General features: G+C 49.5%; 1 protein-coding gene across 1 annotated transcript; it reads right to left on the reverse strand.

Annotated features, from left to right (window-relative positions):
- Positions 1–4,424: 4,424 nt before the first annotated feature.
- RPIA (ribose 5-phosphate isomerase A) lies at positions 4,425–23,053 on the reverse strand. Its single transcript, XM_027691254.1, is given in 10 exon segments — positions 4,425–5,636; positions 7,782–7,881; positions 8,375–8,516; positions 8,992–9,060; positions 9,405–9,469; positions 10,186–10,245; positions 14,085–14,140; positions 16,228–16,288; positions 22,561–22,875; positions 22,877–23,053. Coding segments are annotated over 10 exon segments (1,041 nt in total). The 5' UTR covers positions 22,952–23,053; the 3' UTR covers positions 4,425–5,538.
- Between the last annotated feature and the right edge of the window lie 2,607 nt (positions 23,054–25,660).

Genomic DNA, 25,660 nt, shown 5'->3' on the forward strand with positions numbered 1-25,660 from the left:
GCACCTGTGGGCATCAGAGATACTAATATCTAAACCCAAACTGTCCCATGGGCTGATGTCCCTGCTGAGAGGGTGAAGGAGCCAGGCTGGGGAGGGTGCAGCCCCCTGGTCTCCTGGATAACAAGAATGGATAATGACCTCCCATACAACAAACCTATTGATTAAAAGTCAATTTTTTAACGGTTTTCAGCAGTTTTTCCATCCTGGAGGAAAGGGGTGCTGTGAGGGGGTGGGGGATGGAGGAGACTCTTTGTGGGGTCCCAGTTATCAGGGATGAAAATCCTGCTGCAGGGGCTTCCCCACAGACAGAGCCTCATGGAGTACAAATTACAGCAGAGCAGCTCCTTGAGGAGCTTCCAAAGATCAGGTGACAGAGTGATAGTGGCCTTGGGCTGCTGGGGATCTTCCTGCCCAGGAGAGCCCAGGGAGGAGGCTGGCATGAGGGCACACTTGAAAAGGGTATAGATAGGCAGGGCTGGTCACATCAGCACATCACCAGGGAAAATGTGGAGCCTGAGCAAAAACACACAGTGCAGACCTCAAAGCCCTGGCCAGTCAGCACGTGTTGCTTGAGCTCTCAGAGAAAGATGAAAGAACCTTTTCATAAATGATAACCCACAACCACAGGAGCCTTCTGCTCCCAGCTGACCTGCAAAGAAACCTGCAAGTAACCTGTCAAAAAAGTGGTGGTCTGCAGCACAGTGGCTGAGTTTTCCCAAGACGCTCATACCACGGATCATATCCTAAAGCCACGTGGCCATCTCAGTAAAGAGAAACTGAATATCTGCTCACTCTTCAATCATACAGGATTTTGGTACATTAGTTACGACCTGTTGGATTTGACTCTTCACTGATCTGGTCCAGCCCTCACTAAGCTATATATAAAAGTAAAAGAGAGAATGACAATCTACCTTTCAAAAAATAACACTCATTTAAGGGTTAGAGGAAGGCAGGACTGTCCTTTTTTTCAGCAAGAAATTAAGATAGTAAGAAAAGCATCCCAGTGTACCATCTAGATTTACAGTGAGGTTTTTCAATTTAATTTGTCATTGCTAAATATATTACTTTGGGATTAAAACTGTATGGGTTATTAAATACTGATTACAAGAAGACAGTGTACTGTGGCAGGCAAATAACTTGCAAGTTACTGAAATTAAAGCTTTGAAAATGTTTTAAGGGATTTAATGTTTAATTAGTGATTTTGATCTATAAGGCATTCCAGTAATAGCTTCAGTAAGAGATTACATAAACCTGCAAGACATTTATAAGTAGAAAAGATACTTGATGTAGCGTTTTCTTTAATTAATCCTGCACTGGAAGACCACCAGGAGGGAACCTGTAGTTTGTGCACAGTAAAAGGACCATTCTAGTTAGCAGGAACTTCATCTTCTCTGATTTTTTTTTTATGATCAAAGTTACATGCACGCATTTTTAACTGTGCCATGAATGAATTTTGAGTTTAGCATGACTAAGAATATTTACACCAAGATATTCTTGTACAAAGTCCTCTGTTTTCACTAAAAAAAGTAACAAGTAATTTCTTATGGTCAAACCCAAGTCACTGATCCTTTACTCTTTTGCTCACTACATTTACCTCGATGATTTGACAAGATTTTCACAAGGCTGAAAGTGCAACTAAGGAAGTTTAAAAGATGTTTGTGTCAGTAGCTGTAAAAATGCAAACAGGAAAGTCTAGTGATCTGAAAACAATAAAAACCTGGTTATCAGGGTTACAGAGTTACAGGGATGATATAACTCCCATTAAAGTTACTGGAAGGGGAAATGAGTAAACTTTAGAAGTTTTCAGTACAAAAACCTGGCAGTTTATACGTTTTTAGGTTCATCTTCAATCTGAAACGTGTCACCTTTTCGCTGATGTACTGAGTGAAATAAGACTACAAAAACATTTTGGAGGATTCATAAGGCTTGATAACTTTGAAACATTTCTTTGAAAATGAGGAAATTTCTCCTTTTCCTCCTTCTTTCCTGATGCAACTAGACCAAAGCCAGAGTCATTACACAACTTTTTGTTAAATCCACATGGTTAAAAAATGGATCTGGCATTATGTTTAAAAGATATTAATACTTGTTACAGTGTACTAATATTCATTACAGTTATGCTGTGCTTATTTTATTACTTTAGCTCTAATCATTTGGTTTAATACCCAGAGCACACATCCTCTATGCTGCCTGCTTAATTATTTTCACCTCTTTTTATGTCACATTTCTCTGAACAATAATTATGTCAGATCATAAATCCCATCCTACACTGTAAATAATAAGAACTTGACAGACAGTAATACTTGCTTTGTAACATGGAACAAGGTGATTTGGTTTAACTAAACACGTAATTTCTTTCTAGTTAGTTTAATTAATTCATCTTAATTATTTAACCTATAAACCACAGTTTAATTAAACTGAATCTGGTGCACTCTCTTACTATATTTATATTGCTTTTTTTTTTTTGAATGGAAGTAGTGTTTCATTACCTCCCTTGCTCATTAATTTTAGTGCTGCTGTTGCTGTTTCTTGAAACGTTTGTTTCCTCCAGGGCCAAGTTAATCCATAATTCAATGCTAATGGTAAATCAGCTGTGCATTACCTTCTGTGCACAACCTGAAAGGCAACATGCAGGGGCTGGATCACATCAGGTAACAGGACCCACTGCAGGAATGCACCCTAAATAGCCACGACCAGCCTGCCTTGGGCTTTAAAAGGACACCTCCTTCCACCTGCTTTTGATACCATTTTTTCCCAATGCCATCCTCTAAAAATATGTCCCTGCTTTTCTTCCCAAGGGGCAAGGGGGCAGGGTGGGACAGAACTGGCAGCCTCATTTCTAAAGAGCCTTCTGAAGGCTTTTTTGAAGAGCATCTTGAAAAAAACAGAAAGTCCAAAGCAAATGCCACAGTGAAACAGCCAAGGTGGTAAAATCAAATTCAGCAAACTCGAGCCCAGGAGCTCTTGGGAGCAGCTGAGGGCACAGCTGAGCTGCTCCTACCCAAGGAAGCCACGGGTGTCTGCAGTATGTGCCCTTATCTGGAGATCTACCATGGCATGCTCATCTACAAACTGTTAGCTCTCCAAGAAAACATGTGTAATAATTTCCAGAAAAGCAAAAAACAGGGACTAGAAATACCTCTGCTGCCTGTACATTTAATTTTCATCAAACATGCTCGTGGCTAGGCAGCTAAGCATCAGCATAAGCAGGGCTGTGTCAGGGACAGGGCATGCTAAAGCCACCCCAGGAGGGGATGGACTCCCTGCACCACACCAAGTGTGCCCCACACGCGCTGGCAGATGAAGATGTGGATGGTCATAACAGGTCAGGGAGCCTCCAAAGGGAAAGGATCAGACCATCCTTAAGAGCTTCTTAACTCAAAAACCTACCTACTGACTCTGCAAGTGTGGGCTGGGGCAGTTAGCACAAGGGAAATCTGCACAAAGCCTCCAGAACTGGCTCAGACACTAAATTTTCTCTGGCATTCCAGCAATTTAATTCCACACAGACACTTTAATTCCATCTGTGTGGAACAGTGGCACACTGTACCCATAGCCCACAGCCCAAGGCCCACTCAAACTCCCATTCCAGCAGGGGAATCTCTTGCAAAAGCACCCACAGGTGCTACCTGCTCCCCAGGCACCCAGAGCAGCTCAAGAATCAGACCTTAGACACTTTCAGCCTTAGATCTAAGGAGACCCTGCTAAGCACAAAGCTGAGTGAGATCACAGCTGGTCCAGGGCCAGAAAGTAATGGTGCAGTAATGGTTTTATTGGCTTTTTGAGAAAGAGCTGTTTGATTTCAGAGAGAGGAGAGTCAACAGCAGCATTTGCTCCCACTAATCCCATTTCCAGCAGCACTGAGTGACAAGGCACTTGGGCACAAAGCTGTGCTTGGTTGCTCTCTGTTTACCCAGGGTTACATCAGGAGCCCAAGAGCATCTGAATACAGCCCATGGCAAGAACTGAGGCTTTGCAAATGGCTCCTGGAGCACCAGGCTTATGGGAAGAGGTATTCCAGTGTTTCCAGCAAGTTGTTGGCAGCCCAATTACTTTCTACAAGTGCTTCAGAATTAACAGAATAGATGTGCAGGAAGGGGAAGATCTAAAAATGCAAAAATAGCTCCTTTTTGCAAAAAAAAAAAAAAAGGATCTGCATTTAGATGCACAGGTTTTAGATGTGCAAATTTAAGACAATCTCTATTGAGGCAAGCACTGCAGAGAGCAAGTGTTGACCAGGTAATCTGGTTAATTGTAAATAATGTATTTACCTTAAGCAAAAAGAAATCAAATGCAGAAGGGTGAATTTGGCCTGGGTGAAGAGGGGCTCTTGTAAAGGGCAAATTACAGCAGAAGTTACTCTGACCATGATCTGCCCCATTGTCCACAAAATAAGTTACTTTAAGAAACAAATTACAACCAAGTCTGGTATAACAGCTCTTTTATTTCAGTGTCTAAAACACAAAAAGAGGGCTTGCATTTCGACATCAGAACCATGCAAAGCACCTACACACCGAAAAAGAGATATTTTACGAGTGTCTCTCTCCTGCTACATGTGGAAAATCGAGGCAGGAAGACTCCGTTTTCCTGTGCGTTCTGCTATATCCTTCCACAAATCAACCAGCTGTGAGGGGTGATAATTAACCTTCGTTCCAAACCAAACCATTTGCCACTGAACAGTATTCCACGCTGCCCTAAGCTGCTAAAATATGCTCCTGTAAACTTGACCAAGGACCCAGTTCTGCTCTCTGTTAACAAGGATGAAGTCCCAAACATCTCCAGCTACAGGACAGACTTTAATCAGAGGTACTGAATCAATGAGAGCAGAATTTGGCTCAAAGGATGAATGTTTCCTCCATACAGAGGCCAGGAAAAGGCCCTTATTAGTGTCCCAGAGAGGGGGATGTAGAGACCACACTAGGCTCAGAGAATTGTCATGTGCACAGAGGACAACTAGACATCCTGAACTATTAAAAAACAGTGGTATAGAAAAATAAAAGGCATAAAATACCGAACCAAAAAGGTTCCAAATAAGGCATCAGCAGGTCCCAACTGGATGTGCTCCTGTTATGTATGTCACCCTCCCAGCCAGGGTGGTTAGGAATGATGCATTAGGATTGTATTTCTGACCTCAATCATTAAGCCCTACGAGCAACCAGAAGGGTTCAAGTTCTCTTCGAGAAAAAAGAAAAAAAAACAACCCCAAACACAAAAACAGGGAATACTCTTTTTGGTAAGTATTTCTTAGAAAATAAAATAAAAACATTAAAGCAATTTGTTTAAATGGTTCATTAAAAAAAGACAACATTCCTGTAAAGTAAAAATATATATATAGAAATAGATTCTATTTTTTTTTTCATTTGTTTGTCTGTTTTTTTTTTTAAAAAAGACATTCAGTAACACATCAGCGGATTCTGATCAGCTTCCCATCGGTCTTCTGCGATAACCGCTGCTTGTTAAGGCAAAACATCAGGTTGGCACCTTTACAACAGCTGAATCCAACTGGGCTGAAGGCAAGGCAGAGCCAGCAGAGCCCTGTCAGCGAGGCTGCTTCTCCCTCACGCTGACAGAGCCGTCCTCCATCCCAAAATACACCACCTCAGCCATGTCGATGAACAGCCCCGTCTCCACCACACCTGGGGAACAAGAGGTCACGTGCTGGTTAATGCCAGAGCCACCCCTTCACTTGGATCCTCTGCTCTGCCCCTCGTTTTGTTCATTAAGAGGCACCAGTGCCTCCATCAGAGGTTTGGAGAAGTGTCCAACACCGGGGGATGTTCTATCAGCCACACGGGGAGCCTCCAGGAAGTCTTTCCAATGCAGCCACCCCCCTGCTGCTGGAGAAACTCTCCAGAGACTCCCAAAGTTTCCTCAACATTCACACCACCCCAGACACCCCCATCACACCAACACAACCACAAGTGAGGTGTTTTCAGCTACCTGGTGACCCACAAGAGCAAGAGGAAGCTACACGTGCACCCACAGGATTATTCCCCTTGCCTTTGAACACATTTAAAAGACTATCCTGTTAGAGAATATCTGGATAACACTTGTTCAAATGTTAAGACTCCGCAGGTTTGATGCTACCTCTGCAATTTGTCGCCCATTTGCAAATGTACCTGTGGTTGCGTTTAATTATGGGGTGAACTAGAACTTCCCAGTGATCACTGAGACACAGCCAGAGGCCAGGAAGGTGGATAGAAAGGGAGGACAAGGGCTACCACAACCACAGGGTGGCCAGAGCCCTGCTACCACCACTGTATTTAGGCTTTAACAGTTCTGCCCATCCACTTCTGCGTCGGGAAGATGCTCTTCTCCCCTCAGCAGGTCCATTTCTGAGCAGCAAACAGTGCTGAGACCATCTCCACACTGACACGATGGAATATGTCCCATCATTTCCCATTCCTTTCTTCACCAAAAAGAAATGCAAGGAAGAAGTCCCTGCTGTTTCATTTGCAAACAGCATAACCAGCCACTGTTTGCCTCTTGCACAAAAACAGCTCTAATGATACAGACATTTGTACAGCCTTGGGAAGCAACTGGATTAGGATAAGGAGCACCAGAGACAGTCCAGACCAGCAGCTGTCACCAGGGTATTTGGATCAGTCACTGGTTCATTTGGATCAGTCACTGGTTTGGGTAGATCTGCCTCTGCCAAAGGTCTGAACCTGCCCTCCACTGCTGGCTGCAAGCAAGTGCCAGGTAATTATTCCAATAGCAAAAGCACTGGGACAAGCCACGGGCAGCACCCTGGCAGTTTGCTCCTAGAGCAGGAAAAAAGAAAATGAGTGTATTTTCAGTAAATCAGCTTATAAGCACCATTGAGGGAAGCAAAGCCACTGAACAAAAGCAACTAGAAGTTACTGGTGACTCTTCACCCAGCCTACACCCATGGCCTCTGCCTGCTCCTGTGTTTTAATTGTGGTGCCAGGACAATATATTGCTGCTTTGAGGAGATGTTAGGATTTGTGCAACAGGATCCCAACCTGTTCCTGCATGTTCTGACAACACATGAGCAGTCAGTGAAGGCACTTGTGTTATGAACTTCAGGGCCAGGCAGGCCTGGGATATACTCAAAGATAAAAGATACAACATGCATTCGAAAGTGGACCAGATGAAGAGCAGACTTTGCTTAAGATAACCAGAAAGACATCCAGACGCTGCTTTCCTGAAGTTCAGAGGGTGCTGGTGCCCCCAGGCAGATCTGGCTGGTCCAGAAGCAACTCTGGCCTGGGCAGCAGGTCTCGTGCAAGGCAGGAGTCCTTCCAGAGAGGCTGTTTTGTTTACAAACAGAGGGATCAACCACTGCTGCTCTTGCACAGCAAGAACTTGGATACGTTGCACCCCCATAGCAAAGTGAGCCCGTAGGGCTTCCCATTGGAAATGGGATGCAGAGCTGGAAAATACCATAACACAGTGCAAATCCTCCCTCCCTCTAGAGTCCACCAGTGTTTCCACTAAAAGCGACTCTCTAAATGGGAGAGTTAAGGAGAGTCAGGAAGAGCACAGGACTGTTGTGCCTAATGGGAAACAGTGTCAACATCAACCACCATCACCCCACGTTTTCATCACCGTATGAAAAAGCCACGTGGGTACAGTTGTGCCAATTCAGCTGACAGATCTCTCAAGTAGAAACAAATGTAGGGACCCATAGCAGGGCAGTAAACACACACACACATTTCCTTGTATCCAGGGGAGAGCTCCCACAGTCCAGGTTGCCTACCATAGACCAAACCTTAGCCAGCTTTTGTGGTTTTAAAAAAAAAAATCACAGAAATTACCTGGTATCATTTTTATAGCGGTGTTCACTTCACTCCATTGATGAACCTTGTCAAACTTCCAGTCCAGGATGAAGTTCCCATTGTCTGTCACCACAGGGCCCTGGGAAGCAAACCCAGTTGTTATGACATGAGCTCCCTGTCTTCTGAGCCCAGCCAGGGACTGTCACAGCCCTCACTGGGACCAACCATCCCCTCTGCAACAGTTTAGAGTCATCATTCAAGTAAATCAGGGCAGCCCACAACAACCATCACCCAGCATGAGCTGCCACCCAGCTCAAGACCCTTTCTGGCAGCACAGACTGCCCTCCAGCACCCCAAAATCCCCACAGAGCAGCAGGTCAGACCCAGACTGGCAATCCCTCTGCTCCCTGCTCTGGGATGCTTCTTTAGGAGACGTGAGCCAGAGAGGCTTTCAATGAGGTCTGAACACCTAAACACACAGTTCATTAACCAAGGTATAATTGGGAGAAATAACACAGGATGCCTCTCTGGGAGTGAAAGCCCAGAATTCCATTAGATGGAATTCTCTGGTCCTGCATTTGCCCACGTTCAGGCTGTTCCTCTGGGGCAGCAGGGCTGACAGGGACACTCACTGCTTTGCTGACAGCCATCCGCAGCTCCACCACACCTCCAAATTTTCTGGTCAGGGCTCTGGTGACGGGGACGTAAGCCATGGGGATGACCTCAATCGGAATTCCTTTCTTCCATTGCTCCCCAAGGTTCTCTGATTTTTTCCTGAGGACACAGTTTGAGGTGGGATTGGTGTTGGACATTACATTAACATCACCCCAGTCCCTCTTGCAAACCCCTCAGGCACAAGGCCCGGGAGGACACAGTGGTCAGTTCACGTGTGCCCATGTACAGGAGGAGCCTGTTTAATGCATGATGCTCTGTTGACTCACAAGCCCTGTTTTGACATGTTTTGGACAAGGACAGGAGTTGTTTTTTCCACAGCCCCATAGCTGTTTGTACAGAACAGGAAATTTATCCTGTGCTGACAATCACTGAGCTCAGAGAGCAGAGCAGCCATTTGCCCACAAGCTCTGCTCACTCCCAAGCAGGCCTGCTGAGTTGAAAATTAAGAAAAAAAAGAGAAATTGAAATGCTGAAGCACTGTGAGCCAGGCTCATTTCCACCTATTCCTGCTCCCCTGACCCACTGGAAGGACCCCCAAATCCTCCCAGAGGTATAATGACAGTAGTATTTTCACCTGTAATCAGCAATAACAATGAAGCACTTTGCATATCCTGCAACTATCTTCTCCTGTGTCAAGCAGCCACTGCAAGGGGGAAAAAAAATAAAAATAAAACCAGGAAACATCAGACTGCTCCTCACTGTGCCTGATGGCCTCAAAGTCCAGTCACCTCCACCACATGCTTGCTGGTTTTGGTGCTGCCATTGCCCCCCCACTTATCCTCCTCATCCTCACACATCAATTTATCCCCCTTGTCCCTTGCACACACCCTTAGTCAGGGGCCATCTTCCACAGTGGGTGCACACACGGCCCTGCACAGGGTCCCCTCAGCCTCTCCAGCCCACCCCAGAGAGATCCACAGGCAGACAGAGGCCCCCCACCACCAGCCCCATGCAGAGACAGACAGACAGACAGACAGCAGGGCTCACCCGCCACCTTTGATAAGGTTGAGGTCAGAGTCCACTTCGTCTGCTCCATCGATGGCAACGTCAAGCTGTGGGAAGAGGAGAAGCCACTCTGAACCACAGGCATGTGAGAAGAGGAGGAAGAGAAACCACAACCAACTGCTGGCCTGCAAGGCACATCACGTCAGCCTCTAGTGTCATTTAAGGACCAGCAGGCAAGATTTTCCCAGGGAAAATCCTGGCGACAGTTCAGCAGCACAATATCCCTGCCTCAGGCCAGCAAGCCTCAGTCTGGATGAGATGCCTAACACTTGGAGAAAACACAATCCAGCAACCTACTTGCCATCTAAAGGGAGAAGAACTAGGACAAGACTAAGGCTTGGGGGAAAAAAATAAACTAAGCCTGTCAGAATCATAGAAGCCTTAAGGCTGGACAAGACCCTCTAAGATCATTGAGTTCAACTATTAAACTAACACTGCCAGATCCCTATTAAACCATGTCCCTAAGCATCAAATCTACTTGGTTTTTGTACACTGCCAGGGATGGTGATTCCACCACTTCCCTGAGCAGCCTGTTCCAATGCTTGACCACCCTTGCAGCAAAGAAATTTTTCCCAATATCCAATCTAAACCTCCCCTGGCGCAACCTGAGGCCATTTCCTCTTGTCCTAACTCACGAGTTCTCGTGTTCTGCAGTGTGGCTGCCCAAACTCATCCTCAGGGGAGGACAAAGGAGCCTGATGCTTTATGAAGGACCAGGCGAGAGGAAGGTCAGGTGAGGTCTCACCTCTGCACTCCCACTTACCTCTGGATGTCGGTCCAAGTCACTTAGTGTTAAGCCGTTCTGCAGGATCAGCTGACGGGCCTGTGCACCAAGAAGACAGCAAACACCATTTACCAGGGGCAGGAAAGGAAAACAGGCTTGTGGTGTCATTGCCCAGCTGCAGCAAGGATGGAATCTCCCTGGGAGAGTTCCACTGCTCCTCCCTGAGGAGGGGCTGCAGCCAGCAGCAGGAACAGCAAGGAGAAAATGATGCTTCCAGACCAGAGCACTTCAATCAAAATAAAACCCTGCTGCTGATGTGAATTAAAATGCTCAGATGGTGCAACAGGACTCCTGGGTTCAGGTCTCTCCATACTAAATAGCAGGAGGCCCCATGAGCTTGGTGGGAATCACTTGTATCTAAGCACTAAAGCAGATATGGAATTTTTGAGTCCTGTGTTATTTCAGCTAGGAAATCATTCTCCCTTGCACTCATCCAGCCCCTCTGATCTCCTTTGGCTGAAAAATGTGAGCAAGAAAATTAAATATTTACACCACAGCAATGTGGGACTAACAATGAAAATATTTTTCATATTGGAAATAAACTTAAAAAAAAGCAAAAAGCACAACTCAGAAGTGTGGAAAAAAGTGTGGGAAGCTCCTGAAACAGCTACTTGGTGGCTCTGATCTGCTTTTCCTGAAGTGGCTGCGTATTTCCCTCTAGTGGCAACACATCACAGAGTGCCCAGAGCTGCCCTCTGCTCCGTCCCTCAGTTTAAACCAGGAATCACAGAACTGTTCAGGTTGTAAAAAAAACCCTAAAATCATAAATCCAACCATTAACCCAGAACTGCCACAGCCACCACTAAACACTGTCCCCAAGTGCCACATCTACACGCCTCTTAAATACCTCCAGGGACGGGGACTCCACCACTGCCCTGGGCAGCCTGTTCCAGTGCTTGGCCACCCTTTTCACAAAGAAACTTTTCCTAATACCCAATCTAAACCTCTCCTGGCACAACTTGAGGCTATTTCCTCTTGCCCTGTCACTTGTTACTTGGGAGAAGAGACCAATCCCCACCTGGCTACAACCTCTCATCAGGGAGTTGTGGAGAGCAATAAGATCACCCCCAAGCCTTCTCTTCTCCAGGCTAAACACCCCCAGCTCCCTCAGCTGCTCCTCAAAGGACTTGTGCTCCAGACCCTCTCCCAGGTCTGTTGCCCTTCTCTGGACATGCTCCAGCACCTCAATGTCCTTCTTGCCCCGAAGGGCCCAGAACTGGACACAGCACTCAAGGTGTGGTCTCACCAGTGCCCAGGACAGGGGAGAATCACTGCCCTGGTCCTGCTGGCCACACCATTGCTGATCCAAGCCAGGAGGCCTTTGCCCTTCTTGGCACACACTCCTGGCTCATGTTCAGCCACTGTGGGGCCAGCACCCCCAAGTCCTTTCCTGCTGGGCAGCTTTCCAGCCCCTCTTCCCTCAGCCTGAAGCTCTCATGGGGTTGATGTGACCAAAGGCACTTGGCCTTGTTGAACCTCACTCCATTTGCCTCAGCCCATCTCTGCAGCCTGTCCAGATCCCTCTGCAGATCAACACTCCCACCCAACTTGGTGTCATCTGCAGAATCCCGAACTGGTTGAATTTTCTATGTAACAAATCCTCATCTAAGAGAGACTCCCTCCTTGCACAGACTTTGCTTGAGTCCAAACTTGCCACCATGCTGTAGCTGGACCAAGAAACCCCAGTGTGACAGCCTGGATCAACTGATTCCCTTGGATTTTACCCACCAACACTAACAAAGTGCATCAGTCACATGTACTGGCATCCCAGAACTGTTAGAATTAGCAGGTGGTACTCCTGGCAATGAGATATGATTTCAATAGTTTAACATGGCATTTCATAGCATGCAGCTTTAACACCCATGGGCTGTGGGAACCTAAGGACTCACAAAATAGAAGGAATAAAAATCAGTGGGTTGACATTCATCACATGGTGTCCACATGAAGAAGATTTCAGGGATCTGGGAATTGAAAGCATTGAAAAACACAGTGCTGCACATGCAGGCCAGATCCTGGACAGGCTTAGAGTCAGCAAGTGTGGAAACGAGGTGCCTTGGCTTTCCTCAGGCTCTGCTTGCAAGGCCAGCAGGAATCAAAAGCAGAGCTCCCACAACTGGGGGAGAAGTGGTGGTAACTGCACAGCACTTGCCAGGAACAGTCCCACTCCGTGCTCTGGGCACACGTCCAGGTGAAAAGAAACCACGCAAAAGCCAAGGGACAGATACTTACCCCGGCTCTAGCTTTACTGGTGGTGGTGGAATAACCCAACCTGACAACAAGGAAGGGAGGAGTATAAAAGCCCACTGAAACCAATTCTTCCTTGCCAGTGACCTCAGGCAGCCATTTACACCTGTACGTAGTGAAAATAAAATGCTGTTTTGCTGACTTGGGAACGCTTCAGTAGGAGTTGGTCGAGGTCTAAGACACTGAAAAGGTATAAGGCAGCCTGGAGATTTTGGCTGTGGATCTATCTCTTCCCTTTAACAGCAACCTTTTTGTTTTACTGGTAAGAACCTTGTAATGGTAAATTAACTACACTGACACAGGACAGGTTCCAGCTCACGTTCAGTACAGGAGCTTTATCAATTTTCTTTAAGACCTACAGGCTGAACTCAGAGCAATTTGTCTACGTTCAAAGGGAATACGGTATCAGTATGAGAATATAACAGAATGGGACTATAACAGGATGGGACTATAACAGGATGGGACTATAACAGGATGGGAATCATTTTAGACAGTTTGAAGACAAGACTCTCACCACAAGTCCATATATGCAACAGAAGTAATGATATAGGCTAAAAAAATATTTTTTTTTCACTTTTTGCCCTTTGCAGCACCTTGCATTATACCCCAGTTGGCCACTGGATGTTTGCAACAGCTGGGAAAACAGAGAGTCCTGTCACTCCACACTCACATTTAAGCATCTGCAGGGTAAGAGGATGTTAAGTTTTCATAAGATTTTAGGATAATTCAGGTTGGTCGCTATCTAACCTCCAGGTCAAAGCAGGGTCAGCTACCAGGTTGCTCAGGGTTTTACCAACTTGGTTCTTTCCTGAAAACCTCACAGCACAGGCTCTGCACCTTCTCCTGCACTGCTGGACTGTCCTCACAGTGACACCGTTGTGACAAAAGTACAATCCCCAGGTCCACACCAGGACTATGAGAAGGACACACCCAATTCCTTGAGCAGGGTACTGCCACCCAGCCTTGAAAACCCTCCAGGGTGGTCCCCATCATGTCACCTCTCCCTGCCTGCAGGGAGTTTCTCACCTCAAGGAACTGAGGCAAAGAGACCAAAGCCAGTTGCCAAAGGTGTGGAAGAAGCTCAGAACCTTCCCCAGCAGCTCTGCACTTCACCACCAAGCCAGGTTCCCCCTTTCCCTGCAAACCTCTCTACATCTGGCTTGGTATGAACCACTTCCTGCAAAAGCTGTGCAGCAAATGAAAGGTTAAGCCAATTTCTCTTCTGCAATTTCTTATAAAATCCAGTTGAAGCATTTTAAGCTCCTCCTGAAAACAGAGGAGCTCGCTATTATTCTTTACAGCTTTCAGGGCTTGATACAGACTCAAAGAGTCTCCAGTGAGCTTTGCATTACGAGTCTGGTTCACCACTAAACAGCATTTTTCTGCAAGTGGGATCCAGAGGAAGCCACACACCAACCCTGACACAACCAGCCTTACCACACTGGTTCAAAACACACCTCCCAGCCCTAGGGCACCCCTGAGTTCAGGTCAGGGTAACACAGCACCATCACCTCCATGGGATCTCTCTGCAGGCTGCATCACGGCTGCTTTCACCAGTGCTTTTGGTGAACTCACCAAGGGGAAGATCCACTCCATGAGTGGAATAGCAGAAAGCAAAGGAGGAAAGTGCTCACCTGAAAAGACGTAGGGATGCAGACAATTGTCAGGTTTTCCTCTTTAACCCGCTCAGCTGCAGGGGAAAAAAAGCAGAAGCCTTGGTTTGTTCATTATAGAAGGAAAAAACACACCAGCTTTCACTTTAAGAAATCTCAGTTTGGAGCAGCCCCTCTGATTCATTTCAATTACTTGCTTGGCTTGCAAATAACTCAGTCACGCTCAAAATGCAAACAGGTGCCACCCTGCTTAGGCTGAGGCTCAGTTTCAACAGTCAGAAACGTTCAAACACCCACCCTGGCTCAGCCCAAGCCACCATGAGATGAGCCATTAACCTTTATGTCTCCAGCAGCAGAGGAGCCCCATCAGCAAATCCTCACCTGGGAAATTAGTCCCACGCCCCTCTCTCACTCCATTAGACAGGTTTTTGCTGCTCTCCGTGTAAACAGAGAGCTCCAGCAGCTGTCTGAAAGGTTTGCTGGCTTGTTGCCCTGGGGACATCACATTAATTTATTATAGAACATTTAAATATATGGCAGGGAAAGGACTAATAAAGTACAGTATTCCATTAAATGGAAGGAAATATTTCCTCCCTGAGGCTAACCTCAAATGACTAAAATCTATTACTAAGATATCATTATGGACAAAATGTTATTTTAGTAATTACAATACTTAGGCACAAGCCAACAGCCCGAGAGTCAGCAAGAGCACCAAAGCAAGCCAAGGTAATGCTGCTGCTGGAAGGACTGAAGATGCAATACATGAGGCTGTATGTTGTTACAAGCCACATCCCTGTGCAAACGCAGTCAGGAGACGTGAAAAGCCAGAATTTGCAGCCTGGAACAGGCACTCCTCTTTAAATACAATACCCATTTATTTAGAGGCTGATTCTGTGTTCAGGGCAGGAGTGGTTGCAACACTGAGCCAAACCCAGAAGGCTGAACCGCAGCTCCCAGATAATTAAAGGGTATCACACACACACACACACACAGCTTGGGGCCAGGTGGGTGCCAAGGGACAGGCACAGCATCAGCCCTGCTGTGTCCCTGCAAAGTGAAGAGATGCCTCATGCTCCGACCTCAGCCCAATGTGGGCTGCGGGACGAGCTGGAGGTCACCACGGGACTCCCCAGCCACGCAGAGCCACCCAGGTGTAAAACACTGAACTCTGCTGCCCAGGGAAGTGGTGGAATCTCCATACCTGGAGGTGTTTAAAATACGTGTGGATGTGGCACTTGGGAATATGGTTTAGTGGTGAACATGGTGGTGCTGGGTTAACAGTTGGATTCGATGATCTTGGAGGTCTTTTCCAACCTTTATGATTCTGTTCATTCCCTCTCTGTGTCCAAGCAAGACCCCCAAGAATAACAGGGCTGATCCTGCACTCCCAACCTGCCATGGCACCCACAGCTGCTCTGTTCCACATCCAAGGACATCCAAGGTTCAGCACCCCCACAAGCAGATCTGCCCTGGGGCTGAGTGCCCTGCAAAGGAACTTTATAACTCTGCACACTCTGTAATGAGGCGTGAGAATAATTAACTCTCACATTCACTTTGCAAAATTGCATTTGCCTCACTTGAATATTTTACTGAAATTTTCTGAATCACACCCTGAGCAAACCTGCCCCTGGGGCGAGCAGATAAACCTGGCTGTGGGGTATATAAATAAAATGCAGGAGGATTTCACATTCCTCGTTTTCATTACACCTCAGCAGGCCCCTCAGTGTGAATCAGGTGGATGTGGGAAGCAGTGTGAGCCGCAGATGAATGGGTTAAAGGAAGCAGAGCAGCTGCATGGCCCAAAGCCACACAGCAAGTCAGCACTGGGCAGAGCTGGGCAAAGCTGGAACAAGACCGAGGAGTTTAGCTCCAGTTCGTGGTGGGTGCCAGCAGAGCGCTTTTCCTGGCTGTATGGGCAGAACAGGTGGCAAATCATTACCTCCTCAGAATTCTCTATGCCATAAATTTGGAGCCCTGTTTTAACCTTCAGTTTCAAGCAGTCCCAAACAAGGGGCAAACAACACCCCAAACAATGACCCAAGGCAGGAGCTATAAGTCAGCATCCAGATGATTTAGTGTGTTTTTCAAGTAGTTGGGACAGATGGACAAGAGGACTGTTTGTGGTGGGAGGGCCAGGAAGGGAAGCACAAGGGGAGCACCCTACCTAATCGATGCACCGCGTGTACAATCGTAGAACCGCTTCCGATCCCGAGAACTTGATTGTTCTGCAAATCAAATAGAGACAAAGAGAGCTGTTACTGGGGGTTCAGCACACAAGCTGTCCACTTTTTCTGGTAAAATTGATATTATAAACACATGCAAGAGGAGCCTTGCCCAGAGATGCAAGGCGATACACAACACTGCAGGCAAGGAAAGGAACACGCTGTGCCAGCGAGGGCACGACCATGGTCCACGGCCAAGGGATTTTAAGCAACTTGCCCTCTCATTAAAAAACATGTGCTTGCTAATTACCACCATGCTCTGATCTCGGGGTGTTCAGTGCACACTCATGGCTAGTTGCTGGCACTCCATCCATCCTCTCCTGCCGGAAAGCTGTGAGTTTCAAACAACACCACAGAGGAAGAAGCAGAAACAACCTCAAGATAACATCTCCCGAGGAAGCCGAACAGTAAAAGCCTGGATTTGCTGCCAACTGTATTGTTAGTAAACAGCACAGATGCACCAGCAGCCAAAGCAGAGAGCACAGCAGCTGTTCCTGTGGATAATAAAAACTGTTCTCCAAAACAGAGTGTGAAACTGCCTATATGAGAGTCCAGCAACACTCTGAAGATGGGTGAGCCTGGCAGCATGTGATGAAGAGGATCAAATTTTAACCACAGCTCCATCCTGGCCTTTCTCTGCTTATGGTCTGGTTTAAGAAGGATCGTTACTGTCTCATCTGTAACACAGGTACACTCCTAAAAGGTGCTGCAGGCTGAGGGTGGATGGGTGCACTTGTGTTACTTCTGCAAGACGTCTCCTCTGCCACATAAATCTCTGTTTATTATCAGCTCAGTCTCCCACTCCCTGCAGCCTCTTGCACTCTTCCCATTTTCAGCGTAATTCCCTTCCTTTGGATGGAATCCAAAGCTTAAATTGACTTAAAGAGGCCCAGTATCACTACAGAGACTTCAGATGAGAAAGACTTGGAGCCAGCCAGAGATGCAGGCGCAGAGCTGCTGTGCATTATCTCTTGGACATTGGGCAGATCTGGAGCTCTTTCCCCATGTGCAGCAAATCCAGAGTTTGGCAGCTGTGGAAAAATCCACACCTGCAGCACTTCAACCAGCTAAAGCCTTTCTGGCACGCTACTTTGCCTGGAAAGGTGGAGCTCAAGATAGGTCACGCTACCCCAGGATTACTCATTTCTCTTGCTTCTGCAGGTTAAAGAAAACAGAAGATCTCCAAAACCAGAGACTCAGCTTACACCCCAGCCCACGCCAGCTCTGCAAAAGATGGGCAAAGCAACAGGCCAGAGCTGCACACCTGCAGCATTGCCAGCAGAAACCCAACAGCTCCAGAGGCTTCTCAGTTCCACCAGCCCGTCAGGCAGAGGCAAGCACAGCCAGCCAAGGGGCAAGCAAAGCTACACAGAGGCTGGCAGGACATGGGCAGTACCAGTGTTCCCAAGAAACTCATTTCAACCTGGGAATAGGCAGTTTCTTCTCCTTGCCCTCATTTCTGTAGTGTGGGACAGCTTCCTGGAGCAGCTGGGTGCCCTAAAGGGATGGGGAAAGCCTCAGCATCAGACACTCCACTGTAATGGAAGGGGAAGAGTTCACAAGGGTCCCAGCTCATCCATTTATCAGTGATGAAGGGTGAAGCACTCTCCCTTAGGTGACAGTATGAGCTTGGACAAGGTGGATTTTCCAGAAAAACAGTTTAAAGTCAGTCTAAACAGATGCTGTCACAACTCCTGCCTTACTGCAGCTCCCAGCTCTCCCTCCTCAGCTCCAACCCCAGCCAAAGCAGGGGCAAAACCAACCAAAAACATCCACTTTTGAAAATAGGGGCAGGGCAAACACTGGCAAGAAGCAGAGCACTGAAGAAGCAGCACCTCATGCAAAAAAATTACCTTTCGGATTGCTTACCAAAACCCCAGCAAACAAAACCAAGGCACTGAGACACAGCACAGCTGAGGACCCACGTTTGGGTGAAGCTGGCAGCAACCACAGCATTTTCTCAGCTAACCCAAGGGCCTAAAGACGCTGCCCAGCATTACAGAAGCTGACAAGGCTACACATCAAGCAGTATCAGCACGGGGGTGGACTGGTCCAGTGTTAGTTTCCAAGATTAGAGAGCAAAGAGTTCCTGCTAAAAGCAAGAGATAAATATAGAGCAAAGCCCAAAGCTTGCTCAGTCCTCTCTGGGGCAGCAGGACCTTGGGTTCTCACCCGTATTTTCATTTCTGAGGGAGGCACTCACAAGGCCTGCCTTCAGAGGTGTTGTATAAATGCAAAGCCAGCTCTCCCCAAGCAGCTTACAGCTCTAAAGCCCCAAGCCCTGTGGCAGCCCTGCTCCTCTGAGCTGTCATGGCCTCACAGGCCATGGTTTCTGAGGTTGGTCATCTCAGTGTCTGCTCCAGAATGCAGAAACTTTACTCCCACAGCTGTCCGTGGACAAGTGCTGTGGGTACACAACCTGGCTTTAATTAAAAAAAATAAAGAGAAACAAGTTCTCCTCTCCTAAGCCCTCCACCCACCCTCAGGTTTACACCTGCCACAGGGTGCACAAGGAGCTGCTGTGCTGGCACAGGCACGGATGGGTGTGAAGCAGGATGCCAAGAGAGGAACCTCACCCAGTACCAGTACTAAGCCCCCAGTGCCACGGATTTTCAGCACAGTTAAGCAAGAGAGATTTGTCCAGCAGAACCAAACCCCAAAGTCAGTGGCTTCTCTCACACGCCCCTGGTGTGCAAGGAAGGAAGCCTGTAGCTTTGTTTTCAGAGATAAGGTTGCTCCCTCGGTTAACAGTGATAACTAACAACCAAACACAAACTTATCCATTACAAAGAGCAGCTGCACCCTGAGAGTGCAAACTGACAGCCAAGACCATCCAGCTCTTTGGCATTGACTCTAACCTGCTTCCCCACTGCTGGTTCAAGCCAACTTGCACAACAAGCATTGGGGTATTGCCCCAGACACTGCCTAATTTACTTAATCAGCATCACTAGCTGGGCACTGAACTTCAATCAGTTGGGACACAGCCAAAAACATTATCCTAAGTTTGCTTGACCATAAAACAGCACAAAGGCCAGATATCTCACTAGGAAAAGTCCAAAAGTCCTGGCTTTACCCCAAATCAAAGGCGCACCGAGCTCAGGATAACTCACAGCAGCAGCTGTGCCTTGGCTCCACAACTTGCAACACAAGTCACAGAATCACAGAATGTGCCGAGTTGGAAGGGACCCCCAAGGCTCCTCGAGTCCAACCCTCACACCCTGTGCCTGAGAGTATCATCCAAACTCTTCTTGAACTCTGGCAGCCTTGTTGCTGTGACCACTTCCCCGAGGAGCCTGTTCCACCGCCCAACCACCCTCGGTGTGCAGAACCTTTTTCTAACATCCAGCCTAAACCTCCCCTGACATAACTTCCTTCTGCAACCCCTCAATGCACAATTTTTTCTTGCCTTGGGTAAGAAAGGGTATTTTTATGCAGCTGTCAGAACCCCCAGGCTCCCCCATCCCACAAACTACTTTTGATCATGTTAGCCTGGCAGGGGTGAGGTCTCAAGTAGCATGGGGCTCTCTCAGGTAGGGACAGACTGCTCAGAGGAACGAGGCTGCAAAACAAGCCAAACTTTTACAGGACATATGGGGAGCCCTTGGCAACTGAACCTCAAAAAACTAACCTCGTGGGAGGGAGCAGGAAAGGGAAGGGAATTTTTCCCCCCCTAACTGCTAATATCTAACTCCTTGGCAGCAACTCTTCACCCCGGTTTCATCACTGCTGTTGCGAAAGGGCTTGCACAGCAAACACTGATAAACCCGTGTGGAACATTAACCGTTGATCCTCCAAGCCTTCACCATCAGGCTGTGCCAAACCTCGAGCAGCTCCAGTCCTATCTGACACTCAAGCCCCTTGCTGCACTCCTCTCCCTGCAGAGGACAGGATACCACTCCCTGGTTTGGGGATGTTGCTTGGGTGCTCAGAAACAGGGTGCAGCAGCAGAGCACTCGGACTTGGACTTGGAGAAAGGAGCAGGGCACAGCATCAGCCTGAATTCCCACGACAGCCCAGCTCGCAGGAGGGTGCACGGTGAAAGTCTGGAGGTGCAAGACGCTACCCCAAATTCGGTGTGCACGGTGCTGAGCCGGGCAAGGCATGGAGCCACTGCCGGGGAGGTGATCAGTAGGGAAGGGAAAAGTAGTTTTTCTCCCTTCATTTCAACTAAAGGAGCACAGTCCAAAACAAAGGAGAAAGCGGCTCTGCCCGTTCATCCCACGGTCCATCCTTGCACCCCGGGATGGTCCATGTTCCAAGTGAGGTTGTCTGTGCACCTCACAACCCATCCACGCACCTCAGGGCTGCTCCATGCACTGGAGGGGTCCGTGCAAACTGAAGCCTATTCATGCACTGGGAGGCTCCGAGCACCCAATGGCTGCTTCATGTACTGGGGAGTCCTGGCAGTCCTGAGCCTGCCCCTGAACCCTGGAGTCACTCTGTGTGCTGGGGGATCCGTGCACCCCGGAGCCCATCCATGCACTGGGAAGGTCTGTGCACCCCACAGCCCCTCCACGCACTGGGGAGTCCAGCACCCCAGAGCCTGTCCCTGCACCCGGAGCCATTTCATGCGCTGGAAGGCTCCGTGCACCCCATGGCCCCTCTGTGCATTGAGGTGTCCCGGCACCCAAGAGCCTGTCCCTGCACCTGGAGCCGCTCTGTGCACCCCGAGCTCCGTCCTTGCTCCAGGGAGCTCCGTGCGCCCCGTGGTCACTGCCTGCATTAGGGAGTCCCTGCACATCGTGGCCCCTCTGTGCTTTTTGGGGTCCCGGCACCTCCGAGTCGCTCCGTGCATTCCGGGGTCTGTGGGTTCCCGCAGCCCGTCCCTGCGCCTGGAGCCGCTCTGCAAATCCCGGGATCCGTCCGTGCCCCGGGAGGCTCCGTGCACGCCACAGCCGCTCCGTGCATTGGGGGGTCCCGGCATCCCAGAGCCTGTCCCGGCACCCGGGGGCCACTCTGCGCTCTGGGGGATCCGCGCACCCCAGAGCCCGTCCGTGCAATGGGAGGCTCCGTGCACTCCACGGCCGCTCCGTGCACTGGAGGGGGGTCCCGGCACCCCAGAGTCTGTCCCGGCACCCCGAGGCCACTCTGTCTACCGAGGACTCCGTGTACCCCAATGCCACTGTAAGAATTGGCGGGGAACCGTCCCGGCACCCCAGAGCCTCTCCCGGCACCCCCGAGCCACTCCGTGCACTTGGAAGTTCCGTGCACCCCACAGCCGCTCCGTGCATTGGGGATCCCGGCACCCCAGAGCCTGTCCCTGCATCCCGGGGACACTCCGTGTACAGGGGACTCCGTGCACCCCAGTGCCACTCCATGAATTGGCGGGGAAGGGTCCCGACACCCTAGAGTCTGTCCTGGCATCCCGGAGCCGCTCCGTGTACTGGCGGAGGAGGGGTGTCCCGGCACCCCAGAGCCTGTCCCGGCACCCCCGAGCCACTCCATGCGCTTGGAAGCTCCGTGCACTCCATGGCCACCGCGTGGACTGGGGGGTCCCCCTGCACCCCGCAGCCGCTCTGTGCTCTGGGGAGTCCCGGCACCCCAGAGCCTGTCCGGGCACCCCGGAGCCGCTCCATACACTTGGAAGTTCCGGGCACCCCATGGCCGCTCCCTGCAGTGGGGGGTCCCGGCACCCCTGAGCCTGTCCCTGTACCCCAGGCCCAGTCTGTGTACTGGGGACTCCGTTCACCCCTACACCGCTCCGAGTACTGGCGGCCGAGGGGGAAAAAGGGGGGTCCCGGCACCCCAGAGCCTGTCCTTGTACCCCAGGGCCAGTCTGTGTACTGGGGACTCCATTCACCCCTACACCGCTCCGAGTATTGGCGGCCGAGGGGGAAGGAGCGGGTCCCGGCACCCCAGAGCCTGTCCCCGCGTCCCGGAGCCGCTCCGTACACTTGGAAGCTCCGTGCACCCCACAGCCGCTCCGTCTATCGGGGGGTCCTGGCACACCAGAGCCTGTCCCGGCGTCCCGGAGCCGCTCCGTGCACTTGAAAGCTCCGTGCACCCCACGACCACTGCGTGCATCGGGTGGTCCCCCTGCACCCCTCAGCCGCTCTGTGCTTTGGGGGGGTCCCTGCACCCCAGAGCCGCTCTGTGCTCAGGGAGGTCCCCGCACCCTGGAGCCACTCTCAGCTCTGAGGGGGTCCCCGCAGCCCCTCCGCGCACTCCGGGGTCCGCCCGTGCGCCCCGGGAAGCTCCGCGCCCCGGGCACTCCGCGTCCCCCCGCAGCCGCTCCGAGCCCCCCGTGCCCCGCAGCATCCCCGGGGCCACCTCACCTGGACGTGCTTGTCCACGGCGGCGCAGGCGGCCCGTCTCTTGGCCTCCTCTGCCATGGTGCCGCCGAGCCGCCCGCGGGCGAAGCCGCGCCGCGCCGCCGCCCGCCCCGCTCGGAGCCTCCCCGGCGGCCGGGCAGCCAGGGGCGTGCTGCGGAGCAGGGCGAGCCGGCCGGGGAGCCGCATGCCGCCGCGGCCCGCCCCCGGGGGGCTCTTCCTCACGGGCTGCAGGCCTGGGCCGTGCCGGCTCCTCTCCTCCTCCTCCTCCGCCACCGCCTCCTCCTTCTCCCTCCTCCGGGAGGATGGGACTTGTAGTGCTTGCGAGCCGCGGAACTACAGCTCCCACAATGCCCGACAGTCCCCGGAGCAACTTGTTGCATCGATGTATAGGCATGTATAAGTACCTATGGATCGGGTTTGGCAGGGCGGGAGGGGTTGAGGCATTCCCGCAAAGTGTCCCACCTCGAGGTGATGAGGGTGGAGAGAGGATGGCGGGGGGGAGACCCTGCACGGCCCAGGCGATGCACTGAGCCCCCGGGGGTTGCTGTAACTCACAGGTGTCGAGGAAGTTGAGGAAGAGCCTTTCCTGGAATTTTACTCTAACTTGTAGCACGATTTCCCTCGGAAGTTGCAACATGAACGTGAAAACTGAGATTAGCTCGGTTGGTTAGAGCATGGTGCTAAAAAAGACAAGGTTTGTGGGTTTGATCCCTGTGTGGGCCATTTGCTTAAGAGCTGGATGTGATGATCCTTGTGGGTCCCTCCCAACTCAGAATATTCTGTGAAATTAAAACTTTCACCAGTCCTCTGAGCACGTATCAACCAGAACTCACTAGTCCTTCACCCACCCTGCAGGAGGATCACGATGAAACCCCATGGAAGTCTCCTGTCCTGAAGCACACAGGCCCTTATTTTCATGTACCATATTTTTCCCCCTCTATCCTGGGTTTGCATCTGAAACATATGTTTGTTTCTGAAACATATTAGAGAGGCAGATCAACCTTGAAGTCTTTCTGCAGCAGCATTTTCAGTCCTGGGAGCCACAGAAGGACCAAGCCCAGGCACCTCAGTTTCTCTCCAGGCTGAAATCCCACCAAGGTGAAAGAGAATTGCAGGTATTTACCCCTTACTGCTCACTCCAAGGTCAGGCCGCAATGGTGTAGAGAATAATCTTTTTATTTGCACAACAGAAAAGCCACTATTGACTTCTCTTTTTAAATTCGATGCATGGCTGGCTTGTTCTGTTGCCAACCTCTGCGATTCTGCTGTGATTTTCAAGGACTAGAAACATTTCCTTTTGTTTCCCCTGGGCGGACACACTAGTCCTTGAACAATGGGGTGGGATTTCAACAAAGACTCTATTATCATTACCCAGGCTTATCTCAGTGTGGTGAGGCCTTACCTTTCTGTACAGAGCAGGTGACTTGCTATTAAGAGCAGCACGTGGTTATATACAGTGGCTCTTTCGCTGTCTGGCAAAGATCTTTCCTGCAAGTTACCCATTTAAAGTGTAAATATGCACATCTAGTGGTGTATATATTCAGAGAGAATCAGTCCAAAGCACAGTACTGTTCCATGGTGCGATAAGGGTAAAAGTGAAGGAGCAAATGACTGGATTTTGGGAGAGTATGTGTGATTTTGGGAGGGCATATAGTGACCTGTAGTGACAGGACCAGGGGGAATGGCTTCAAACTGAAAGAGAGTAGGTTTGGATTAAATACTAGGGAAAAAATTCTTTACTGTGAGGGTGGTGAGGCCCTGGCACAGGTTCCCCAGAGAAGCTGTGGCTGCCCCATCCCTGGGAGTCTTTAAAGCCAAGTTGGATGGAGCTCTGAGCAACCCAGACTAGTGAAAGGTGTCCCTGCCCATGGCAGGGGGGTTGGAATTAGATGGTCTTTAAGATCTTGTCCAATCCAGGGCATTCTATGATTCTATGATTATTCCATTCAGTGTCCTAAATGTTTGACTGCTACCTGAAACAAAGAACAGTCATTTTACACTGATTCAGGAAGGCCATCCTTACACGTGGGCATCTCTCAAATCCCATCAGAGTGGAGACTGTTAGCCCAGAAGTGTGGGGTCATAAGCCTGTTGATATCCCCACAGCAACAGCTGATGGTTTTGGTTTGAAACACATCTTGCAGTACCTCTGCCTGGGGAAACACAAACATTTCCACTCCTAGATAATGGGCTTTCTGTTAGCAATTTATCTGAATCTGCTGGTGAGTTAAAGCTCCGGTGAAGGCAGAAAATCTTTCATTTATGGTGTGCTGAGCCTTGCCTATGCACAAAAACATGGCATTGGACATTTTAGAAATGGATTTTCTGTGAGTTTCAGCAACAACCTGCTCTGTTTGCAAACACCTCAAGTGCTTTCCTACAAGCCTGTGTTTGCCCCATGTCAAAGCCTCTCCCAGAACCAAGTCAAACCCTTCCTGCTTCATTATGAGGAGGTGTTTGAACCTGCTTTGTTTGAACAGACATTCTGCTTGTCAAACCTGTGAGGTGTTAACCCCAAGAAAACTCCACTCTGATGAACTGAGCAGCTCAGGCCACCAAGCTGTGAGGGTGACTGTGATTCTGGATGCTGAATTCTGCATCTGAGGCTGAAATTACAGGGTAGGAAATTACATGGTAGCTAACAGCTTGTTGTTGACACGAAAGGGAAGATCCTGCTCTTCACTCCCTTCAGCCACCATCCCCTCTCAACCTGGGTACAGAGTTTATGCTGGCTCTGGCATTCCCATGACCCTGTGCTGACTCACCTTGCCACCACACAGGCAGAAAAAAATCATTTTCTTCTTGCCAGGTGAGTGAGGTTGAGCTGAGTCAGCCAAACTTAATATATCTCTCTGAAAGGGAGTTTTGTAACCACCTTAAGCTACCCTGGCCTAAAACAGCAGTGTCCCCAAAAAGAAGCATTCCCACCCTATGGTCCATCACTTGCATTTCTGACTCATCTTCCCAGATAAACTCTCTTTCTGGTTGGCAGCAGCACCCCAAGCCTGTCACATCCCAGCAATTTACATTCCCGCGACCTAATTTTTTATCCTGCAAACTCCAGTTCAGTGGCATTTCCTCTGAATAACACCTGCCTCCCTGC

Source organism: Neopelma chrysocephalum, unplaced genomic scaffold, assembly GCF_003984885.1.
Source record: "Neopelma chrysocephalum unplaced genomic scaffold, ASM398488v2 Primary Assembly neopelma1_83, whole genome shotgun sequence".
In the NCBI taxonomy this organism is placed as follows: domain Eukaryota; kingdom Metazoa; phylum Chordata; class Aves; order Passeriformes; family Pipridae; genus Neopelma; species Neopelma chrysocephalum.